This window comes from Nyctereutes procyonoides, unplaced genomic scaffold, assembly GCF_905146905.1.
Source record: "Nyctereutes procyonoides isolate TBG_1078 unplaced genomic scaffold, NYPRO_anot_genome, whole genome shotgun sequence".
Taxonomy (NCBI): domain Eukaryota; kingdom Metazoa; phylum Chordata; class Mammalia; order Carnivora; family Canidae; genus Nyctereutes; species Nyctereutes procyonoides.
The window spans coordinates 1,522,975-1,543,058 of NW_026575032.1; the positions used below are offsets into that span (position 1 = coordinate 1,522,975).

The 20,084-nt window shown below is 35.7% G+C and overlaps 2 protein-coding genes and 1 long non-coding RNA gene across 4 annotated transcripts in view; 1 reads left to right on the top strand and 2 right to left on the bottom strand.

Annotated features, from left to right (window-relative positions):
- Nucleotides 1-166: 166 nt before the first annotated feature.
- On the bottom strand, nt 167-6,089 carry CCNA2 (cyclin A2). The gene is made up of 8 exons (XM_055316962.1): nt 5,629-6,089; nt 4,609-4,852; nt 3,038-3,150; nt 2,622-2,845; nt 1,895-2,102; nt 1,365-1,478; nt 817-950; nt 167-487 (listed from the first exon to the last, which is right to left on the bottom strand). Exons 1-8 carry the CDS (start codon nt 5,839-5,841, stop codon nt 439-441), a joined length of 1,299 nt encoding a protein of 432 aa, XP_055172937.1. The 5' UTR covers nt 5,842-6,089; the 3' UTR covers nt 167-438.
- Nucleotides 6,090-6,272: 183 nt separating this feature from the next.
- Nucleotides 6,273-20,084, top strand: LOC129504316 (uncharacterized). The gene is made up of 3 exons (XR_008663333.1): nt 6,273-6,461; nt 13,750-13,834; nt 20,033-20,084. It is a non-coding gene; the product is annotated as an uncharacterized LOC129504316 (long non-coding RNA).
- BBS7 (Bardet-Biedl syndrome 7) overlaps nt 6,835-20,084 on the bottom strand; it is a 36,995-nt gene continuing 23,745 nt past the window's right edge. For both annotated transcript variants that reach the window (XM_055316959.1, XM_055316958.1), the window contains 6 exons: nt 15,880-16,019; nt 13,744-13,908; nt 10,974-11,083; nt 10,734-10,837; nt 10,482-10,605; nt 6,835-8,381 (listed from right to left, as the gene is read on the bottom strand). In XM_055316959.1, the coding sequence (XP_055172934.1) occupies nt 8,248-8,381; nt 10,482-10,605; nt 10,734-10,837; nt 10,974-11,083; nt 13,744-13,908; nt 15,880-16,019 (777 nt within the window). In that variant the 3' untranslated portion in view covers nt 6,835-8,247. The remainder of the gene's footprint in view (nt 8,382-10,481; nt 10,606-10,733; nt 10,838-10,973; nt 11,084-13,743; nt 13,909-15,879; nt 16,020-20,084) is intronic.

Here is a 20,084-nt window from a genome sequence, read left to right on the forward strand (position 1 = left end):
TCACAAAATTGATCCAGTTGCTTAGGAAACTGAATATTAAAACTTCAATGTTTCCCTAAAACTATTTTTAATTTTAAGAGAAGCCTTCCCAGTCCCCTTCTATAGTAAATCACATTAATTCTTCTGAGTGGTATCTTAAAGTCAAAACAATTTGACTTACAAACCAAATTTTCCAAATCTATTTATTCTTACTCTTATTGTGCTGACAGGTGGCATCATTAATACTTTAACAAAACCACTTAAAATTAGCCAAATAACTAAGATAGTTACATGTACAAAAGATATACAAATTAAAACCACTTAAAAAGTAATAGATACCATAATTTGTACTTGACCATAACTATTCAGAAATGATTGTAAAATTAAAACCTTACAAAAACTGTACACCATATACGTTGAGTGATTTACATCTTAGAAAATAAAGGCAGTCTTTCGCTGTTAGACGTTTAGTGTCTCTGGTGGGTTGAGGAGAGAAACACCATGATACCTGTAAGTAGGAAAAAACAGTAAATGTTCATCAGATAAGATCATGGAATGATACATGTAATTAGGAACTCAAAACTGCTATTTCTATTCTGAATTAATGGTTATTAAATCACTGGTCCACAAAGCATGCATGCATGCCCCATTCCTCTCCCCTCCTCTCCCTCAAATGGAGAACATAAAGCCTCTAACTACAACTTGCTCAAAACAGTTGGCCTGCTAAGAGGAGGCTGTGCCTCTTTTGAATCCTTTGATAAAATGTCAAGGATCTCAGAATCCTACAGTAGCCAGGAAAAGCAAGCTTCTTTAATACCTATTTATATTAATTCTTACTTTGAACTTTTATACTTTTCTCTTATTGACTGTTGTGCATGCTGTGGTGCTCTGAGGTAGGTCTGGTGAAGGTCCATGAGACAAGGCTTAAGACTTTCCAAGGTATATCCAGTCTTTTGAACTAAAGATTCAGGCTGCAGAGAAAGGAGTAGAGAACCACTGAGTTTTGTTTTTAGCAACACTAAACACAATGAGTTAGTAGTTGGTATTAAGCTTGAATTTCATAAAATTTAGGACTAACACCTCCAACTAACAAATCTTCTAGTGTTCTCAAGCTGTAAATCCATCTTTTATGCTGACTTTGATCAATTTTTACTACTTTACCTGTCAGTAGCAGGTCACATCTTCCAAATCCAAGCAATAACTAAGCTTTCTGTGTAACAAACATATTACACTAAACAGGTAAACTTTAAGCAGCTTAGATTTTTTTGAACTGTTTTTCCAGGTAGGTACCTCTAGACCACCAACACTTGTACAGTTATCTAACTTATTATCTGGCCTAAATATTCAAGTTGCCAGGTAGACATGTGAAGCATGGCAATACATACCCAGCTCTGTCCTGTGACTGTGTAGAGTGCTAAATGAAAGGCTGCTGCAGCAATAACTGATGGCAGATACTTTAGGTAGGGGTCAGCATCGATCAGACTTAATTCTCCCAAAAACTGGAATGAAAAAGTAAATACACTTGATGATTATAAGAGCTCTAGAATTCAAACCTCAAATTTTTGCCTTCTGCCCTAACATTTTCCACTCTTTAAGACTGGCTCTATGGCAACCAAAGAAAAAAACCTCCCATAGCATCCATTATCTTCGTGTTTTTTGCTCCATTCTCATCCTGTACTTTTTCCTCTTTTAATAATTTTTAAAACAACTCTTCTGGCTACCATTTCTTAAGACTTCATCCTTATACCACTATACTCCTGGTACTTTCCCAATTCATGTTCTCTTTTGCCAATGGTAGGCTCTCTTTATGCGGCAACACTACTTTGTCCCTGAAATACTAAATCCCTTGACCAAAGCTATGTAATTAAACTGTGTGACCTAAAAATCTTCATTCAACAAAATGAAAAGAACTTACCATTGCTAAACTTTCAACTTTGCAGTTGGCAGACTGCTGGTGCAGAAAGTATTGGGTAAGAAACTGATTTACTGTTGGTGCAGCTAGGTCAAAAGCAAGCACTTTCAAAACTAGGTGCTCCATTCTCAGGACCTGTTTCTTGGTATAGGTATCATCTGTAATGTACACAAACTCTGCTACTTCTGGGGGGTATATTTCTTCAAACTTTCTACAATGAAAAAAGTTTTGAGTAATCAGTTCTTCCAAAAAGAGAAGCAAGCTGTTTATCTAATTCTGAAATCCCTTTAGCAGAATACATGGAATGAATCCAAAACCTATACTCCACCACAATGCCAGAGTTCACCAAGTAACTAAAAATTTAGGAAATTCTTAGAAAAATAAACATTTTTAGTTTTTGAATTTAGTTTCCATGTCTTAATGGTGAGAAGATTTTATGCCAGAAAGTACTTTTTGATGGAAGGAACCACTTTTAAACTTGGTAATCTAGTCCTAGCATATTAAAATGTAGCCCGTCTCCCATCTTCATTCAAGAAAATTCCCTGAAATCTAGATCTGGGAAAATTAATGTCCTAAATTAGTTTCTTACTCTGTTTCATACTGCTACCCCTTAAAGTAGTCACTCTCTGCCTTGTGTATATTAAAATGTCACAATGTTAAAAATCACAACTTCTTCCCTACACAAGAAGTTATCAATCACTTTTAATCCAACAAACCAGGTTGGACTTACGAGGCCAAGAGCATAGCAGCAGTGCCCACAAGCTGAAGTTTTCCTCTCAACACAGACATCGATGAAAGGAACCTATCAATGTAGTTCACAGCCAAATGCAGAGTCTCATTCTGTAGTTTATATTCTTCTCCTACTTCAACTAACCAGTCCACAAGGATAGCCCTCATACTGTTAGTGATGTCTGGCTGTTTCTTCATGTAACCCACTTTAGGCTTACATTTAACCTGTTGAGAAAGTTACTTAGTATAATGTTAAAATTACAATTAGATTATTCTACCATTAACAAAGATGCTACATACCAGAAACCTAAATACAACGGAATAATCCACTAGCAGTTAAAAAACTTAAAAACATCCTCTTGGTTTCACTTTGCCACAATGAATAACAGTATAAAAACTGGATTCCAGAGCTGTTACCTCCATTTCCCTAAGGTATGTGTGAATGTCCTCATGGTAGTCTGGAACTTCATTGACACTCAATGGCTTTTCATCTTCTAATACAATTGATATGTCCATAGTATGTGGTGACTCTGGGAGAATATAAAAGTAAGATTAAGTTCACAGTTTAATTTTCTAATTAATAGCCAAACTGATTGGCTTTGTAAGGCATCCCATTCAAAAGCATTTATTTCATCCAACTAAAAAGAGCTTCTCATGGCAAAGAAACAGAATATTTCACTCTGGTTTTAGTACCTCAGTCCACTTTTTTTTTTTTTTTTTAAGTATTTATTTATTCATGAGAGACAGACAGAGAGGCAGAGACACAGGCAGAGGGAGAAGCAGGCTCCATGCAGGGAGCCTGACGCGCGACTCGATCCCAGGACTCCAGGATCACACCCTGGGCCCAAGGCAGGCGCTAAACCGCTGAGCCACCCAGGGATCCCCAGTCCACTTGGTTTTAATCAACAAGAGAAAATACTGCTAGGCCACTAAAAGAGTGTGCTTGAAAATGTATTATTATGTTTAAGTATCAATCATATTCCATGAGAGAAGAGCAAATGGTACAGTGATTCTGCAAAGACAGTTAAAATCCAAGTTTTGTGGTATTATGTAGTATTTACCCTAAGAGTGCTGACCCCAAAGTCTGACATATTCAAAGAACAATGTAGCAATAACTAAAAGCAGGGTTAATGTTAATTAAAATTAGGTTTGTTATGAGCAATTCAAACAAATTAACACTATAATCACCAAATGTTTCATGTTTTGTAATTTTAAATTACTTTTTGAGGCAAAGAATACCATTCATTACTCTTTTCAAGTTTCATTGTGAGGTTAAAATTTGTTATAAATTTTCAATAAAAATACAAAAATTACTTTATTTCCAAAGGATTTTCCTGCTATTCCCAGACCACTTCTCAAAACAGAACTAAAACCTAAATGAGATGAAACGAATGAATTATCCAGTGACTCAACAGACCTACATATGGTAAAGAAGTTGCACGCATAAACTGTTGGCAGAGCTTGCTTTATAGCAGCTACTTCATTTTATATGTGGTTAGCTGCAGTCATGATTCAACTCTTGCCTCACAGGAGGACAGTGTCCCTCTCTGGTATCGGACTGGATTTACAGAAAATTTTAAACTGTAAGAGATGTTAGATATCACAATATTGAAAGCTGTATCCTATTCAAATACTCTCAAGTGGTATGTACAAAGTGAGTTTTATGAATACGGTTCAAATCTATTCTCCCAAGCAGGCAAACATTTCCAGGGTCAGATTAAAATAAGGGTCTGAGATCTAATTAAATTGATGTGATTGGCAGTAATATGGGAAGGAAGGAGCACCCAGTTAGGATTTATAGGTCACTAGGTCAATGTATGAGCTGTGAGATCGGAGATGAATCATACCCTTTTTAAACTTTGTTACGTTACATCAAATTCATTATATAGTAAGGGTCAGGTAAAATAATGTCTTAAAATGAAACTATCATTAATCCATAATCACTTTAGGATTACACTGATTTGATACAGATGTTCTTTAAAACTTACCAAAACTACCATCCATTGGATAATCAAGAGGTACCAGTGGTTTTCTTGGTCCAGGTAGAGTAATAGCTGAATTAAAAGCCAGGACATTTTCATGTTCTGTTTTTTTAGATTCAGCTGGCCTCTTCTGAGTCTCTTCTTCTGCTTCATCCACATGAATGGTAAATGCAGGCTGTTTACTGTTTGCTTTCCAGGGAGGAACAGTGACTTGTTCATCATTTATAGGAAGATCCTTAAGAGGTGCAACCTAAAAAGAAATGAATAGCTAGTTTTGAGCCTATTAAATGGAGTTCTGCTTGCTTTCTTCCCCTTACGGTTCTCAGTTTCTGTTTTCACTCCCAAATACTCTCAGGAAATTAAACTATCTAGGACAAAATCCAGGCAGTAAAGTTTGAATAGCTGAAGAAAGGGATGTTCAAGTTCGTTAGCGGCATTTCTACATAAGTTATAGACTCACACTAAATGCATTTATGCAAAACTAATCAAGGCCACAAGATGAGTGGGGTGGCAGGCTGAATGATGACAAGTTTAGGAGAGCCGGCAAAGAGGTGTTGGTTCACCGCTTTGGCCCCAGGGTGGAGCAACAGAGCAAAGCCGGTAAAATGGCGGAATTTAATAAAAGCAAATTATTTTTTATACTCTTTCCTAAAGTAAAGGTAATCTTAACCAAATGGCGAGCAGGAAGGGGGTCCAGATCCTAGGGCAGTGCCTGGGGTTTAAAGCGGCGAGGAAAGCGCGGACATACGTCGCGGGGCTCGGTCTGACCCTCATTTTCTATCGAAAAATATACCAAATAAAGAGCAGACAGGCAGCAAAACACACAGCGCTAGCGAAGAGAGCTATGGGAAAGATTTACGTGGCATCCCCCGCGCCACAACACTAGGCATCAAGGGGACTGCAGACCCAGGCCTCCCTTACAACAGCTCGGAAGATGCTTTCTCGCCACGCTCCCCGGCCTGCTTAAACCTCGTGCAAAACTCCCGCTCGGCCCTCCTCGCCTGCAGATATCGTTCATCTCTTTACCCGCCGTGTCTTGGGCCTCTGCTGCGGCGCTGGGACGCGCTGGTTCCCGGCCTTCAGGACCGCCAACCCGGCCCGGGTCCGGGGCTGCTGGGCGGGCGCCGCCTTCTCGGGGTTGATGTTCTCCTGGTCCTCTTGGAGCGCCGTATGCTGCAACGTTAGCAGCGACGAGCCCGCCTCGCGGGCCTCAGGCCCAGGCTCCGAGCTGCCCAACATCACTGCTCCCGGGTCGCGGCGGGATCAGCCTGCGGCGCCAAGCGGCGTGTACTGCGTCCCGCCGACCCCGCCGAGAAACGCTCCAGCCGCAGCCGCCCGCGGCAGTCCGGGCCAGCCTGCTCGCTCGGGATCGCGCAGCTCCGAGGACGTTGCGAAAGGCTCAGGCAGGAACTGCCGGGCGTGGAGGGCTAAAGACGCCCCCGAGATGTAGCGAGCAGCCCGCCGGAGCGGCGGCTGTTCGTGCAGTTCAAGTATCCCGCGACTATTGAAATGGGCCAATGGGAAGGGCCGATGCCCGTGACGTCACTCAAGGCGACACGGTCGCAGACAAATGAAGGAAGCCGTGAAGGCCACGGAGCGGGGGCGGAGAAACGCTGAAAGGCGGCGGGAGGGAAAACGCCTGCGCCGGCCAAAGAGGCGGGGCCTGAACTTCTAGTGACTTTAAACTGGGCCACTTGGTGACCCGAGGGTGCTGGGCCACGGCTGTCTCTAGGACCGACGGAGTCAAACTCCAGCAATTGTTAGTGGCCGCGCCTGCCTAACGCTGGCCGTGGGGCCCTCAGTTGGCTGGACTGACTGGTCTCCCAAGCTCGGATCCGACCCAGCTGCGAACCGGCCTGGTAGGCGGGCCCAGTGATGACAAGTCTCTGATTCTCAGTGTTCTCATCTATTAATTGGGGCTAAAAATGCTACATGTCGTATGGCTGTTGTGATTATGTAATGTGCATAAATCATTAACATGCTTGCTTACTGATACTCGAGTGTGGACTGTACTGTCATTTATCATTTAGGGGTTCTTCAGTCGTGCTTCCGAATTCACCTCATGAGGATGTGATTAGGTAGGTGCTACCTTAACTACTGTTGATACATATATATAAACAAACAGTAATGTACTGGAAGAAATTCAACTAGACAGTCACTAATTTTGATGCTTTTCCCAGCTGTGCCAGCCAACAAAAAAGCACCCAGTGAAATTTCTAGTGACATAGATACAGAATTTTGTTCCATTTAGCGATGAAGGCTGTTTGAATATAATAAAAACATGACCTTTTAAAATAAAACTCTCAGTGATATGTGCCTTTAACAAGTTTTCAGATTTAATAAACAAGGCTTGCATATATTAATATAATGGTAAAGAATTAAGAGACATTGTTTTCTGACAAATTCATGAGGGTGCCCTTCTTGAAAACATGATTATATAATCTTTACGCCATTTTAAAACAATCTTCAAACACAATATTCTCCTGAGTATGAAGAAACATGAATTAACATTAGTGAATAAAACTTCTGTAGCTTTAAAAGTCTTATTTCCCTCTCTACATGATAAAACAAGTCAGTGGACACTAGTGCAGGAAAATCTAAGAGGCCATCACTATTTCTGCACTATTCACATGTAGTACCCTTGTACAGTTCCACTGGTTACAGGAGAGCAAGTGAAGATCCCTTCAATCTGTGCAGCTCTGCTCATTTCCCTGGCCAAAATTTATAGCACTGAGCATACTCAAGCTCACAAACTGAGCACGGGTCACAAAACATTACCTAGCAAGAGTGAAATCAGTTGTAAATTGGGGGATCCCTAGGTGGTTCAGTGGTTTAGCGCTGCCTTCTGGCCCAGGGTGTGACCCTGGAGACCAGGGATCCAGTCGCACATCAGGCTCCCTGCATGGAGCCTGCTTCTCTCTGCCTCTGCCTCTGCCTCTGCCTCTGCCTCTGCCTCTGCGTGTGCGTGTGTGTGTGTGTGTGTGTGTGTGTGTGTGTGTGTCTCATGAATAAATAAACAAAATCTTAAAAAAAAATCAGTTGCAAATCAATCTCAACTCCTAGAAAAAATAATTAGTAAGTTATTCTTACTGGTTAACAATATATAACTGGTCCTTATATAGTAACCAGGACACAAACCAGGCACCAGAACTTGGAATCTGGTCCCAGCTTTACAAAATAACAACAGCATGTCCTCTTCATCACTTAACCTCACAGAGAATCAGTTTTCTTATACGACTTGACAAAATAACAATAAATATATATTGTGAAGCTCAGATGAAGTACTATATGTAAATACACTTTGAAAACTGTAAAGCAGCTTATATGTGCGTGTAGCTTGTTAAATATTTGAATTTATTTTCCAAATATTTCTCATTTAAAAGTTAAAATATCCACTTGCAAAAAGTTCATTGAAATTCCTTATAATCATTCTACTTGTTCCAAAATAAAAATTCTCTTTATTTTTAAAAAGTTCCATTTCTCAAAATAGAAGCATTAGTAAAGGAAGTCACATCTTAAATGTTTTTAGATTATATTAAAAAGCATTTGAAATACAAGTAAGTACAGTTAGCTTGTGCCACAATTCTGTTTTAAAATATTTCGTTTAAAAAGACAACTTCTTTGGAACTTTACCTTGTGTACATTTCATGCAGCATCAAAGAAAGCAATCAATGCATTTTGGTCGTAACTGTCCAGAATCTCCAGTAAAAGAGGCACTCTGGTTTTTACATTGGTGCCTTTGAACTTGAACTTATCTATGAAAAGATCAGTGATCATGCCTATAAAGAAAAATGTTAATTTCTTGTTATTGATTAGTTCTAATTAACACAGTTCTTAATGAAAGTGATACCTGAGAATCTATTTCTAAGCACTCATTAACTGCATTTTTAAATATATACAAAACTAAAAGTATTGATATTTTTAAAAATATTTATTTGGGGGGATTTTAAGGCAAGCTTCAAATCAAATAATTTGGCTAGTAATCCTCTTATTAGTTAAAAGCTACTAAATTCAGACAATTAACTGCTGACATGCTGTGAACTGCTATTGGTATATATGTAACATCGCAAGTGGTTTTATTTTTCTTCCCAAGCTGACCATTTTGACAAAATGTAGACAGATGCGGTTTTTTTTTTTTTTAAAGATTTTATTTTTATTTGAGAGGGAACAAAAGAGAGCCTGAACAGGGTGAAGGGGGAGGAACAGAAGGACAGGGATAAGCAGACTCCTCGCTGAGCAGGGAGCCCCACTTGGGGCTCAATCCCAGGACTTCAGGATTATGACCTGAGATAAAGCCGATGCTTAACCAACTGAGCCACCCAGGTACCCCAACAGATCTTGTTCTTAACAGTTCTATTTGAATTAAAATATTCAATTAATATGATGGATATTCTTGGAATTTATCTAAGACGTGTTTCAGAATTTTTCATATTTTAGAAAGATAATAAAAGGAATACATCATATATGGCATAATATCCAAGGGAAATGGGCGGCAGCATCTGAAAACAAAACACAATAGTGGGACGCCTGAGTGGCTCAGTGGTTGAGCCTCTGCCTTTGGCTCAGGGCATGATCCTGGGATCCGGGACTGAGTCCCACATTGGGCTCCCTAAGGGGAGCCTATGCTTATATCCCTGCCTCTCTCTCTGTGTTATTTGTTCTTTCATGAATAACTAAATAAATCTTTAAAAACCAAAAAAACACAATAGTGTTTTTGCAGCAAAATATATGGATAAATATTCATACTAAGTAGAATAAAAATGACTATAAATAACCTCAATTGTCAGTTTAAGTGAGGTTTTATCGTTAAATTATTAATTTAGATCAAGTCAAATTTGCTGCCAAATGATTTATGAAAGTTTTAGTTTTCAAAGCATTCTAGATTTTGGAACTTGTGATAAGAGATGGTTTTGTACCACCCATCCTCTAAGTTATTGTAAGGATAAAAGATTATGTGTTTGCCATATAATCAATATTAAGATACTAGATTTTATTGTTATAGTTTGTGAGCAAGTCCCTGGGTATAAAATTCATTAGGCAGGCTCAAAGATCAGTGTGGATTGATGATACCAACTGACTCTACAGAAGATTTGGTATAGTACAAAAAGCAAGCATTTAAAAAAAAAAAAAAAAAGCAAGCATTTTGGGATGAGGAAATTATAATGCAGGCTGTGCTACTACCTATGTGACAACAAACTTTTTAGTCTCAGGTTTCAGTTTAAAAAAAATGTGAAAAATAACAATAACACCATCTACCTTGCAGAACTGTTGGAAGGATTAAATATCTGATTAATTAAGATATTATAAAGAAACGTGCTCTGCACAATAGGTATTATATAAAAATCACAAAAAAAAAATGTTTTCCTTAAGCTGTTCTATCCTTTCTCTCTCTTCCTATATATCTCTCTTGCTCTCGATGTTTTTCAAGACAATTTGTGAAACACCCAACTTGTCACCATCAAAGCAAAACAAGTTTTCAACTGTAAATTGACAGCACATATATACCCCTTACATTTTGTCTAAAAAATATTAAATGTTGCATTTTGATATTTCACATTATCATCATAACCTAAAAATTATTTGTGTGAAATACAGCCTACATTTTAACCTACTTCATAGGTTATATTCATTTCACACCAGATTTCTTCATATACAGATTAATTTATTGCATTACATGTATTTCACTTAACTTTTATTTTGTCAAGTAAAAATATTAATTAAAAAATTTGACAAAATATTCAATGAAATAAATTGGTTGTCACTGGTTCATGATTTTTATAATCTTCACTTATCTTTCTGCCTAGCTTCTCTCACATGATCCTTCACAAATAGCCAGCAGAAAAGAAATATAGCAAGATTTTCTAGAATAGTCTACTAACCGTACAGTCTTTCAAGATGTGCAGGTTGCTTTTTGTATTCTTCCTGTAGGTGATCTGCTTCTTCTAGAATACAGCGATATTCTGGTATCAGAAAGTCTGTATTTCCCTCGTGAACCTGCAATTCCTTATTTAAAATAAAAAACAAAGGACTTTAATGTTCAAAGTTAAATCCATGTAACTTTAAAGTCTATAATTTTAGAAATCCCATCACCATAAAGTAGTGATCATGAGTCCATGTAAATGTATACTTACTTTTAAAGCATCAATTAATTGCACTTTCTTAGCCAAAAGCAATTGGTACTCCAGCTTTGGGTGGATTAGCTTTAAAGTGTGTTTGACTGATACTTCATTTATCTCTAGAAGAAGGTGAGCCAGGCATGATTAGCTAAGTCACTTTGATCAGAAACATTCTTATTGTAACAACAACAAAAAACCAGTACCACAGAAAGAATGATTTATTTTTCTTCTTTTTCTTTTTTTTTTTTTTTTTACCGTATGATATGTTGAGGTTAATTTTCCTTTTGGTAGCTTCTTTAGACAGCACATCTTTGAGGATGGATATAGTAGAAATGTTGTCAGATTTAAAAATTCCTTCTCCTTTTCTATAAAATTAATATATTTTTAAAAGAACAACTTTAGAAAAAAATAAATATAGTAAGTAGGTCCAGTAAGTACAATATTTTATAACCAGTACTTGGTGTTTAGAATTCATTTGATTTTAGATTTCTTTATATACGTATCTCATTATTAATATAAAGCATACTTAAAATGTGTAATCTTTTACTGTTATACAAAGTTTTCATGTGTTTTCATGTGAGCAAAATTGTGAAACTAAATAAAAGATGTTAGATATATGCCTCCCAAACATACGTCAATATATATAAGTCCTTCATTAAAGCATCTTTTTTCTTTACTTTGACTAATAAAATTTCCAACAGCTAACTCTGTATGTATATGAAATGCACTTAGAATTGCTTATTACACATAAGTATATTTTTCTTCGACGTACTCACATAAATTACAACATGACTACATTCTTCATTCTTAAAAGAAAGCTGATACTAAACATAAGAATAATAGCTCTGTTTTTCCATGCCCATCATCCACTGCCATTTCTTACAGACACAGGACCCGTCATCTTCTTTACAGAACCACTTCTTTTTTCTCTAACCCTACTCAATCCATATAGTTGACCCTTGAACAATGTGGGGGGTTCGGCTGCCAAACCCCTGCAGTCAAAACTCTGCATATAACTTTTGATTACCCAAAAACTTAACTAGCAATAGCCTACTGCTGACCAGAAGCCTTACCAATAATATAAACAGTCAATCAACACATATCTTGTATGTCATATGTATTATATACTATATTCTCACAGTAAAGTAAGTTAGAAAAAAGAAAATGCTATTAAGAAAATCATAAGAAAATACATTTACAGTACCATACTGTATTTATTTAAAAAAATGTATATAGGTGGTCTCTCACAGTTTAAACTTGTGTTGTTTAAGAATCAACTATAGTTTCACTGGCACTGGCCTCAACCCTTTTTGTGAGACTTTAGGAGGAAGCATTTAGCAATTTGTCACTAAATGTGACATTCCTGACCACAATGGTTCACGGCTCTACAATGACACTCAATCCTGGGACTTTTATTAGAACCAGTGGGAAAGAAAGGCTCGATGTTAGCTGAAAAGATAGAAAACTGGATAGAACTGCTGGTGGCCACAATGATACTTAATTGGAAAGCCAAAAAGAGACAAGAACAGAGCTGAGCAATGGAAAGGGATAGTCTTGATGACATCAGTTAAGCCAGTGACCCAGTTGTGCCTAAAGCAGATTACTATGGACTTTTAAGTTATATGAGCTTTTATTTGGTATGTTGGTCTACCTGTATTTGGTTCCTTTTTATGATAATCAAAAGTTTCCTAATCAAAATATATACCATCTTTCGAAATGCTGTCTTTTTGTTTGATTTTCACACACCCTAATAGTTTATATTAACTACCTGTAGACAAATGCTAATTTTTTTTCTAGGAAGATGACTCCTATATTATTTTGATTCCAATTATGTTTTAGAAATCATGATATTTTCACTAGTCTTTAATTTTAACTGATGATATTTAATATTAAACACATAGTACCTAGCACTGTGGCATGATTCACAAGATTTACATTCTTTAATCAATCATCACCACTCATTGAAGTGCTATTATTTCTATCCCTCAGAAAAGAAAACTGAAATCAGTGAAATAATCCAGATAGGTCAAATAGCTGGTAAGTCAGAGAGTCATGATTCAAACCTAATGTCTGCCTCTAAAGCACACTTTCTCCATATTACATGTATTTTTAAGTACCCTAAAAATATTTGAGCACCACTATGTTCAAAGCCATGTAGTAGGTACTTGGAGGAAACATACAAAGATAATTAAGAAATTGACTCTGCCCATAAGGAGCTTAAAGTCTAATTTGAATAATTTGAAGGGACAAGCTTACATAAAAATTACTATTTACTTCAAACAAATAATAATAAATACCTAAGACAGGTAAGAGGTCATTTCACATTCCGAGATAGGAACAAAGGAGAAGCAAAATTTAGCCTCTAATGTATTCAGACAGAAATTATGGAAGCCTGTGGGAGATGAGTGAGTAGCGACATGAAGGAGCAGGAGTACAATGAAGAGCTTAAGAGTGTAGAAGAATATGACCTCCAACTTTTAACATGATAGCTTCAAAAACCTAAGCTCTCAAGTTCTGAGCCATTTCCTATTTTTGCATAAAGAAATTTAACCAGAATTTTTACTGGAATCAGGATAAATGTCTGAAACAATTTGGGAAGGACTGCCATGTTTACAATATCATCATACGGATGACTATAGAATATATTACTCCATTTAATCAAATCTTTTATGTCAATAAAATTTTAAAGTTTTCCTCATGTAAGTTCTGCATATTTCTAATGAATAGTTCTACAGATTTTACATGGATATTTTGTTACTGTTATTGTTATTCTGATAGTGTCTTTTAAAATAATTTATTTTCTAACTGGTTATTGTTGGGAACAGGAAAGGTATTGATCTTTCATATTCATCTGTATTCAATCATTTTTAAGCTCATTAATTCTACTTGTTTTTCAATAGATTCTCTTGAACAGTATAAGCTTTCAATAATATTATTTTCAAATTATTCCTGCCTTAAAACAAATGAAAAATTAGAACTCCATTTATATAAAAATATTTGCAAGCCAGTAATAAGTTTTATTTACCTGTAGGTACTTTCAAGTTGGGTATCCAGGAAGGTGTTCTGAAAGTAAAATGTCACACATTCTCCTGCTGGAGGTTTTTCAGGAACTTCAGGTAGGCAAAAAACCACCCAGGAGTGAACTTCAGCAAAACTGAACTGGCCCGTTAAAGTCAGTGTATTCATAGGTCTGTAATTTAATAGTGGGGGTACAGATTTGTGTGTGGGAATATGTGAAGGTATTTATGTGCATAACACATGAACAAACAGAATTCTGCATAGTGGTTCAACAAATAGAAAAATATCCATTTAATTTTCCTCAGATTAATATTAATCATCAGATAAATAAAAATTTCAGTTTCATGAAAAAAGTATTTTTATTTTTTATTTTTTAAAAAAAGTATTTTTAATATTAAGTAAAATATTAGCTTTACAAATAAAATTCAGTTTATTTAGGTAGACTTCATTTTTTAAAAGTTCATCTATATAAACTCCAAAATATACTTGAACAAGAATTTCCTGAAGGAAAGAATCAGCATAATGTGAAGGTGAAGAATTGGGCTTTCAAGTAAAATAGACATGGATTTGAAACCTTGCTCCATTATTTTCTAGCTGTTTACTAGCTGTGAAGCACTGGGCAAGTTAGAGAAAAATACCTATCTTGCAGGAATATGGAATACAATACTTCTTACTTTGCAAAATCACACACATACATATGCACATGTACACAAAAGGTTGTAAAATAAGTCAAATACATTTAAAATAAATAGATGATTGTGAACAGTTAAGAAAATGCAAGGAATTAAGGATTCAGAGGAATTTTAAGAAGACACAGAATTAAAGAATCTAAGAACAAGATGGGACCTTTGAGAGCATCCAGATCAACCCTCTCATTTGCAGATAAGAAACCTAAAACCAGAGAGATTAAATGCTTTCCCCAAAGTCAAAAAGGAACATTAGATAAGATGTAAGATTATAATCTTGGTCTCTTGATTCCCAGTTTGCTGTTCTTTCCAGCACACCATGTACTACCTCCATTAACAAGTTAGACTTTAAAACAGGAAGAAAACCATAAAGAATCTATTCTCTTTAATGTTTTCTCAAAATCTTCACTAAGAATATTTCTCCTTATATCTTATTTAAATTACATATCTTTAAAATTACCAACTGCAATATAAAAAAACATGGGCTTTGGCCTCCAACCATAACTATTTTCTGTAAACAAGTTAGTTAACTTTTCCAAGCCTCCATTTCTCATCTATAAAATGGAGACATTACTACCTGTCTTGTTTGCTTGTCAGACTTATATTTAAGTCCATGGCGTCTCATCTTTAGGAAAGAAAATGAAAAACTACCAACAGAAGGATGCTTAACTTGAAATGGAATCCAGAAATAAGGGACTATCACAACCAATTGCTTTACCAGTATTCCCTGAGGTAAAATAGAAAACATAATGTTTGAGACTAATATAATAATGATAAAGGATAGCTGAAGGCAAGCAGGCAGGGACAAGCACCCCCCCCCCCCCCAAGGAGACTAAACCACACTTAAAAGGATTTTACACCTCCCTGGAAGGAGCCCTCCACCCTTTCCCACGTGATAGGGGACAAAAACTTGATTGGATGACAGGCACAGGGATGAGTAATCAGATTAAAACAGCCCATAGAAACCCCCAGACTTAGAAACTCCATTGATAACCCTCTCAGGTTCCCTCCTTCTTTGGGAGCTTTGTATTATAGTTTTGCTATTGCTCAATAAGCTTGCTTTGCTACCCACCACTGTCTGGTCTATCTTTTCATTCTTTAAAATGGCATGACAAAGAACGGCGGGCACCCATGTAGAAAGAAATCCTGTAACAGTAAGAGCCTATTCAGAGAGAAACTGAAATGCTAAATCGTATTTATTCATCATAGGTGTTTGGGAGAGAGAACTATTGCTCTGCTGATATCAGAATGGTAATATTTGAGAAAGACAGGAGAATTCACCTTAAATCAACCTTTAAAAGAAGACAAATCTTATATTAAAATTATGAATCCATAATGTTTAAATATTTAATTTTTAAAATGTATAACTAGCTACCAGAATTTGTACTATAAAAGTGAAAAATGTATTTGCATCATGTAATATCCTAAAAAATAAACTGCTTCTTCCTTTGTCCTACCTGTCATGATCAATAAAGTGAGTTCTTTGATGGAGTGAAAGCGGTTTGATAAGGTACTGGTGGACCTGACAGGTTTTAGGTTGAATCCTTGGAGTCACATATGCTTGAAGTGTGCCATATTGGCCTTCAATTGAACGAATCTGATTTAACACAAAAGAGAAAAGAAAATTTTAAAAATCTAGCAACAAAACATAAATGTCATCTTTAAAATGTTCAACACAAGTAACCAAGTAATTAGACCTTAATCTCTTCTGTAATATTCTGAAGTAAATAATGACATTCTATTTAACAACTGCTTTTTATCTAGAGTAAAGGAAAATTTAAAGAAGATTTTGGCGGGGCACCTGGGTGGCTTAGTGGCTGAGCATCCGCCTCTGGCTCAGGTCATGATCCCAGGGTCCTGGGATCGAGACCCACATCAGGCTCCTTGCAGGAAGCCTGCTTCTCCCTCTGCCTGCTTCTGCCTCTCTCTCTGTGTCTCTCATGAATAAATAAATAGGATCTTTAAAAAAATTTAAAAAAATAGAAAGATTTGGGTAGTCAAAGGTAAACTTTATCTATCTATAGAAGTTATCTCCATGACATACTTTTAGGTGATTTGTCTACATTTAGCAGTGCTATGCCAGTCCAAAAAACATAGATTCTCACATACTACCCTATCACATCTAAAAACATAGGTGTATAATGTAATTTCATAAGATTCACATAAAAAGTGGTTAAAATTTAAACATTTTCATTGAGAGGATAAGTTTTTCAAATAATTAAAACTTAAATGGAATACTTCATTTTCTCGTTAAGTAAGGGTATTACAGCATAAAGCTATTATAAAAATCTTTTGACAGAGGGGCACTTGGGTGGCTCAGTAAGTTATGCGTCTGTCTTTGGCTCAAGGTCATCTCAGTCCTGGGGTTGAGCTCTGTGTTGGGCTCCCTGCTCAGAGGAGAATCTGCTTCTTCCTCACTCTCTGCCCCTCACCACCACTCTACTCTCTCCCAAATAAATAAATAAAATCTTAAAAAAAAAAAAAAAAAACCTATTGACAGAAAAAAATCTAAGAACTTAATTCTTGATTTTCCATGAGAATAGAGAAATAAACACCATCTAATTATTACATATTTGAATTAGGAAATTCTTTTGAGATATTTTAAATGTACCTGGTTGGACATCCTGAGAATTCAAAACACTTAACAGAAAATAATAATTCATTAAACTGTGAAGAACTAATTTTAGAGGGGAGGGGTTGGAAAGCCATCCGGCTTCTCCCTCCTGGCCCACTTTCTGCTCCTCTCAGTTCAAATTCATGAGATGGACTGTAGTACCTCTTGTATTACCATGGTAGCTTCTCTAAGCTAGCTGATATTTTAATTCACACTTTTCCTAGCGTGTCGGGGGGTGGGGGCAGCAGAGAATCAATGTTTTACCTAATGGGAAACATAAAAGTTTAAAGCAAGGTTTTTTGCAAATGTTATACTGCAAATATTGCTCTAAATGGAAAGAGAGGAAAGATAAAAAGAGAAAAGATACAAATACAGATAGGAAATTAAAAATATATCTGATACAGCCATATTTCAGGATTTGGTTCTAAAATATAGGCTTACACTGGCACATAATTGTTTCCACAATAAAAAGTCATACTGCCTTGATTATATAATAATTCATACTCACTATTAAAAATATAAGTAAAGAAAAATTATGATAAACATAGAAGTCACCTAAAATCCTCCCACCCAGAGATGATCATTACTGCTATATTGGTCATGCCTTCACACATTTCTCTATGCAGATGTATAAAAATAAAAGCGTAATTGCATAGGAATAAATTCTTTTTCTATCAGACATCTTTGTTTTTATTTCTAATAATTACTTTTTTCCCTTATCTCTGCGTCTCCAATGCCACCCACTCCCATCCCACCCATGCTTTCCCCCTATTTCATAACCTGTTATATCAGACAGGTGTGTGTATTTTCATATCTTTCTTCATATTTATACCACTATAGGTAAAATGTATTTACATATACAGGGATTTCATTCACATTTCATTTTTCATGGAGTTTACTCCATGTTAAGAGGAATAGATCAATGCATTCTTTATTGCACCTGTGTTACATTCCATGGAATGCATAAACAGCTATTTATTCAATCATTCAATTACTGAATGTCCACCTTGGTTCCATTGCTGCAGTTAATGAAATATACATCTGTGTGTATGATAGTGTGATTTTGTTGCCATAAAATAGATTCTTCCAAATGGGACTTTGCCAGTTTTCCAAAGTAGTTATAACAATTTTTATTTCCTTCAGCTATGGTTGAGAGTGTCCTTTTTCTCATCCCTGTCATCTGGTGATGTTCCCTTTTAAAATTTTTTGCCAGTCTCTTAGATAGCAAATGTTTTCTGTTTATTTTAATTTGAATTTCTCTAACAAATAATAAGGTAGAACATCTTCTTTTAGTATTTGTTAGCTATTTTGACTCCCTTTTGTGGAAATCTTTTTTTTTTTTTTAATAACAAGTTATACACAGTCTTTGTATTTTATTGATATTTACCCATTACCTAGAAGACAACTAAATTTCCTTCTTTTTAAAAATAAAGTACTTAACTCATGTGAATTTATTTTTTAAATATGGCATTAATATAAGAATCCACTTGATTTTATTCCAGATAGGTGCCAGTTGTGTCAACATCAATTTTTAAATAGAAATAGAAATTTAATAGAATTTTCCCTTACATAAAAATATCATACATTAAATTTCCATAAATGTATAGTGGGCTCTATTTCTATTATGGTGCTCTACCTATTTAGGTCTTTTTTTTTAAAATTTTTTTTAATTTATTTATTTATGATAGTCACAGAGAGAGAGAGAGAGAGGCAGAGACATAGGCAGAGGGAGAAGCAGGCTCCATGCACCGGGAGCCCGATATGGGATTCGATCCCGGGTCTCCAGGATCGCACCCTGAGCCAAAGGCAGGCGCCAAACCGCTGCGCCACCCAGGGATCCCCCTATTTAGGTCTTATAAATACCCTACACTATTTTCATTATAGTAGTTTTGTGTTATGTTTTAGCATATGGCAAGATAAGTTCCAACTTTTTCTTCTCTTTTTGTAATTTTTTCACATCTATTATTGCATCCAATTTTTAAAAAAAGAACACAGCTTTTTAATATTTTTAGGCCTACTTCCCAATTTATTGGCAGTGTTGTTCAGTGGAAATGTAACTTAAAATGTTTAATGAAGTTACAAAAAATATGTTTTAAGTATATTTGTTTAGAAATAAATTTATTCTAGTTTTCAACTTTGCTTTCAAAATCCACAAGAAGGAACTTATGCAGACTAAAATTGTTTAGAAAAAAACCTACATTTAATTGGAACTTCCTTAACTACAGCATCTCTCTTGAGAAAAACAGGCTTTGAGTTTCTGAACATCAGCAACACAAGGAAAACAGTTACAACCCTTAATTTTTAGATCATAAATGTATAAAAAATAATTTTTTTAAAACCTCACACAAATTAAGTAACTAAAATAGATTTGTGTGCTATAATCAGTATTTAATTATAAGAGATATTACTAAATTACTAAAGAAAAATTAAAATATTTTCTTTAGAATATATGGTAATAAATGACATTATTGGAACACAATCAGAAAAATCTGGGTGGTAGAAAAATATAGGGCAAATACTCTGATACTTCAGTAACCAAATTATCGTATTTGGACCTTGACTGGATCAAACTATAAACATTAAAGTCAGTGAAATCTAAATACTAAATATTTGATGATAGTAAGGAATTATTGTTAATTTTCCTTAGGTGTGATAATAGTAGTGTGCTTACGTTTTAACAGATAGTATCTTTTGGACATATGTACTGAAATATTTACAAATGAAATTATAAAATATCTTGTATTTGCTTCAAAATAATTTGGAATGGACAAGGACAGTATAAACAAGAATGTTATGAGTTGATGACTGCCGAAACTAAAGTCATTACTTTTATGTACATTTGAAACTTTCATAATAGAAAATTAGAAAAAAAGAATTCCACTTAGAAGAAATTCAGGATGGGTAATTCTAGAGAAGCCAATAGCAGAGATGATGATGGTTGGCGCTAGTTGAAACCTAACTTGTCATCCAAAAGTCATTACTCCAATTCATTTCAGGGAGAAAAAAAAATACAAAGAAATGAGACCATATGTTGCAAGATATACCAAA

Coding starts and splice junctions, on each gene's coding strand:
- CCNA2 (XM_055316962.1), bottom strand. CDS start 5,841: ATGTTGGGCAGCTCGGAGCCTGGGCCTGAGGCCCGCGAGGCGGGCTCG. Junction 2,103..2,621: donor GCTGCTATGCTCTTGGCCTC/GTAAGTCCAACC, acceptor TTTTCATTGTAG/AAAGTTTGAAGAAATATACC. Junction 951..1,364: donor CAGTCACAGGACAGAGCTGG/GTATGTATTGCC, acceptor CTTTCTCTGCAG/CCTGAATCTTTAGTTCAAAA.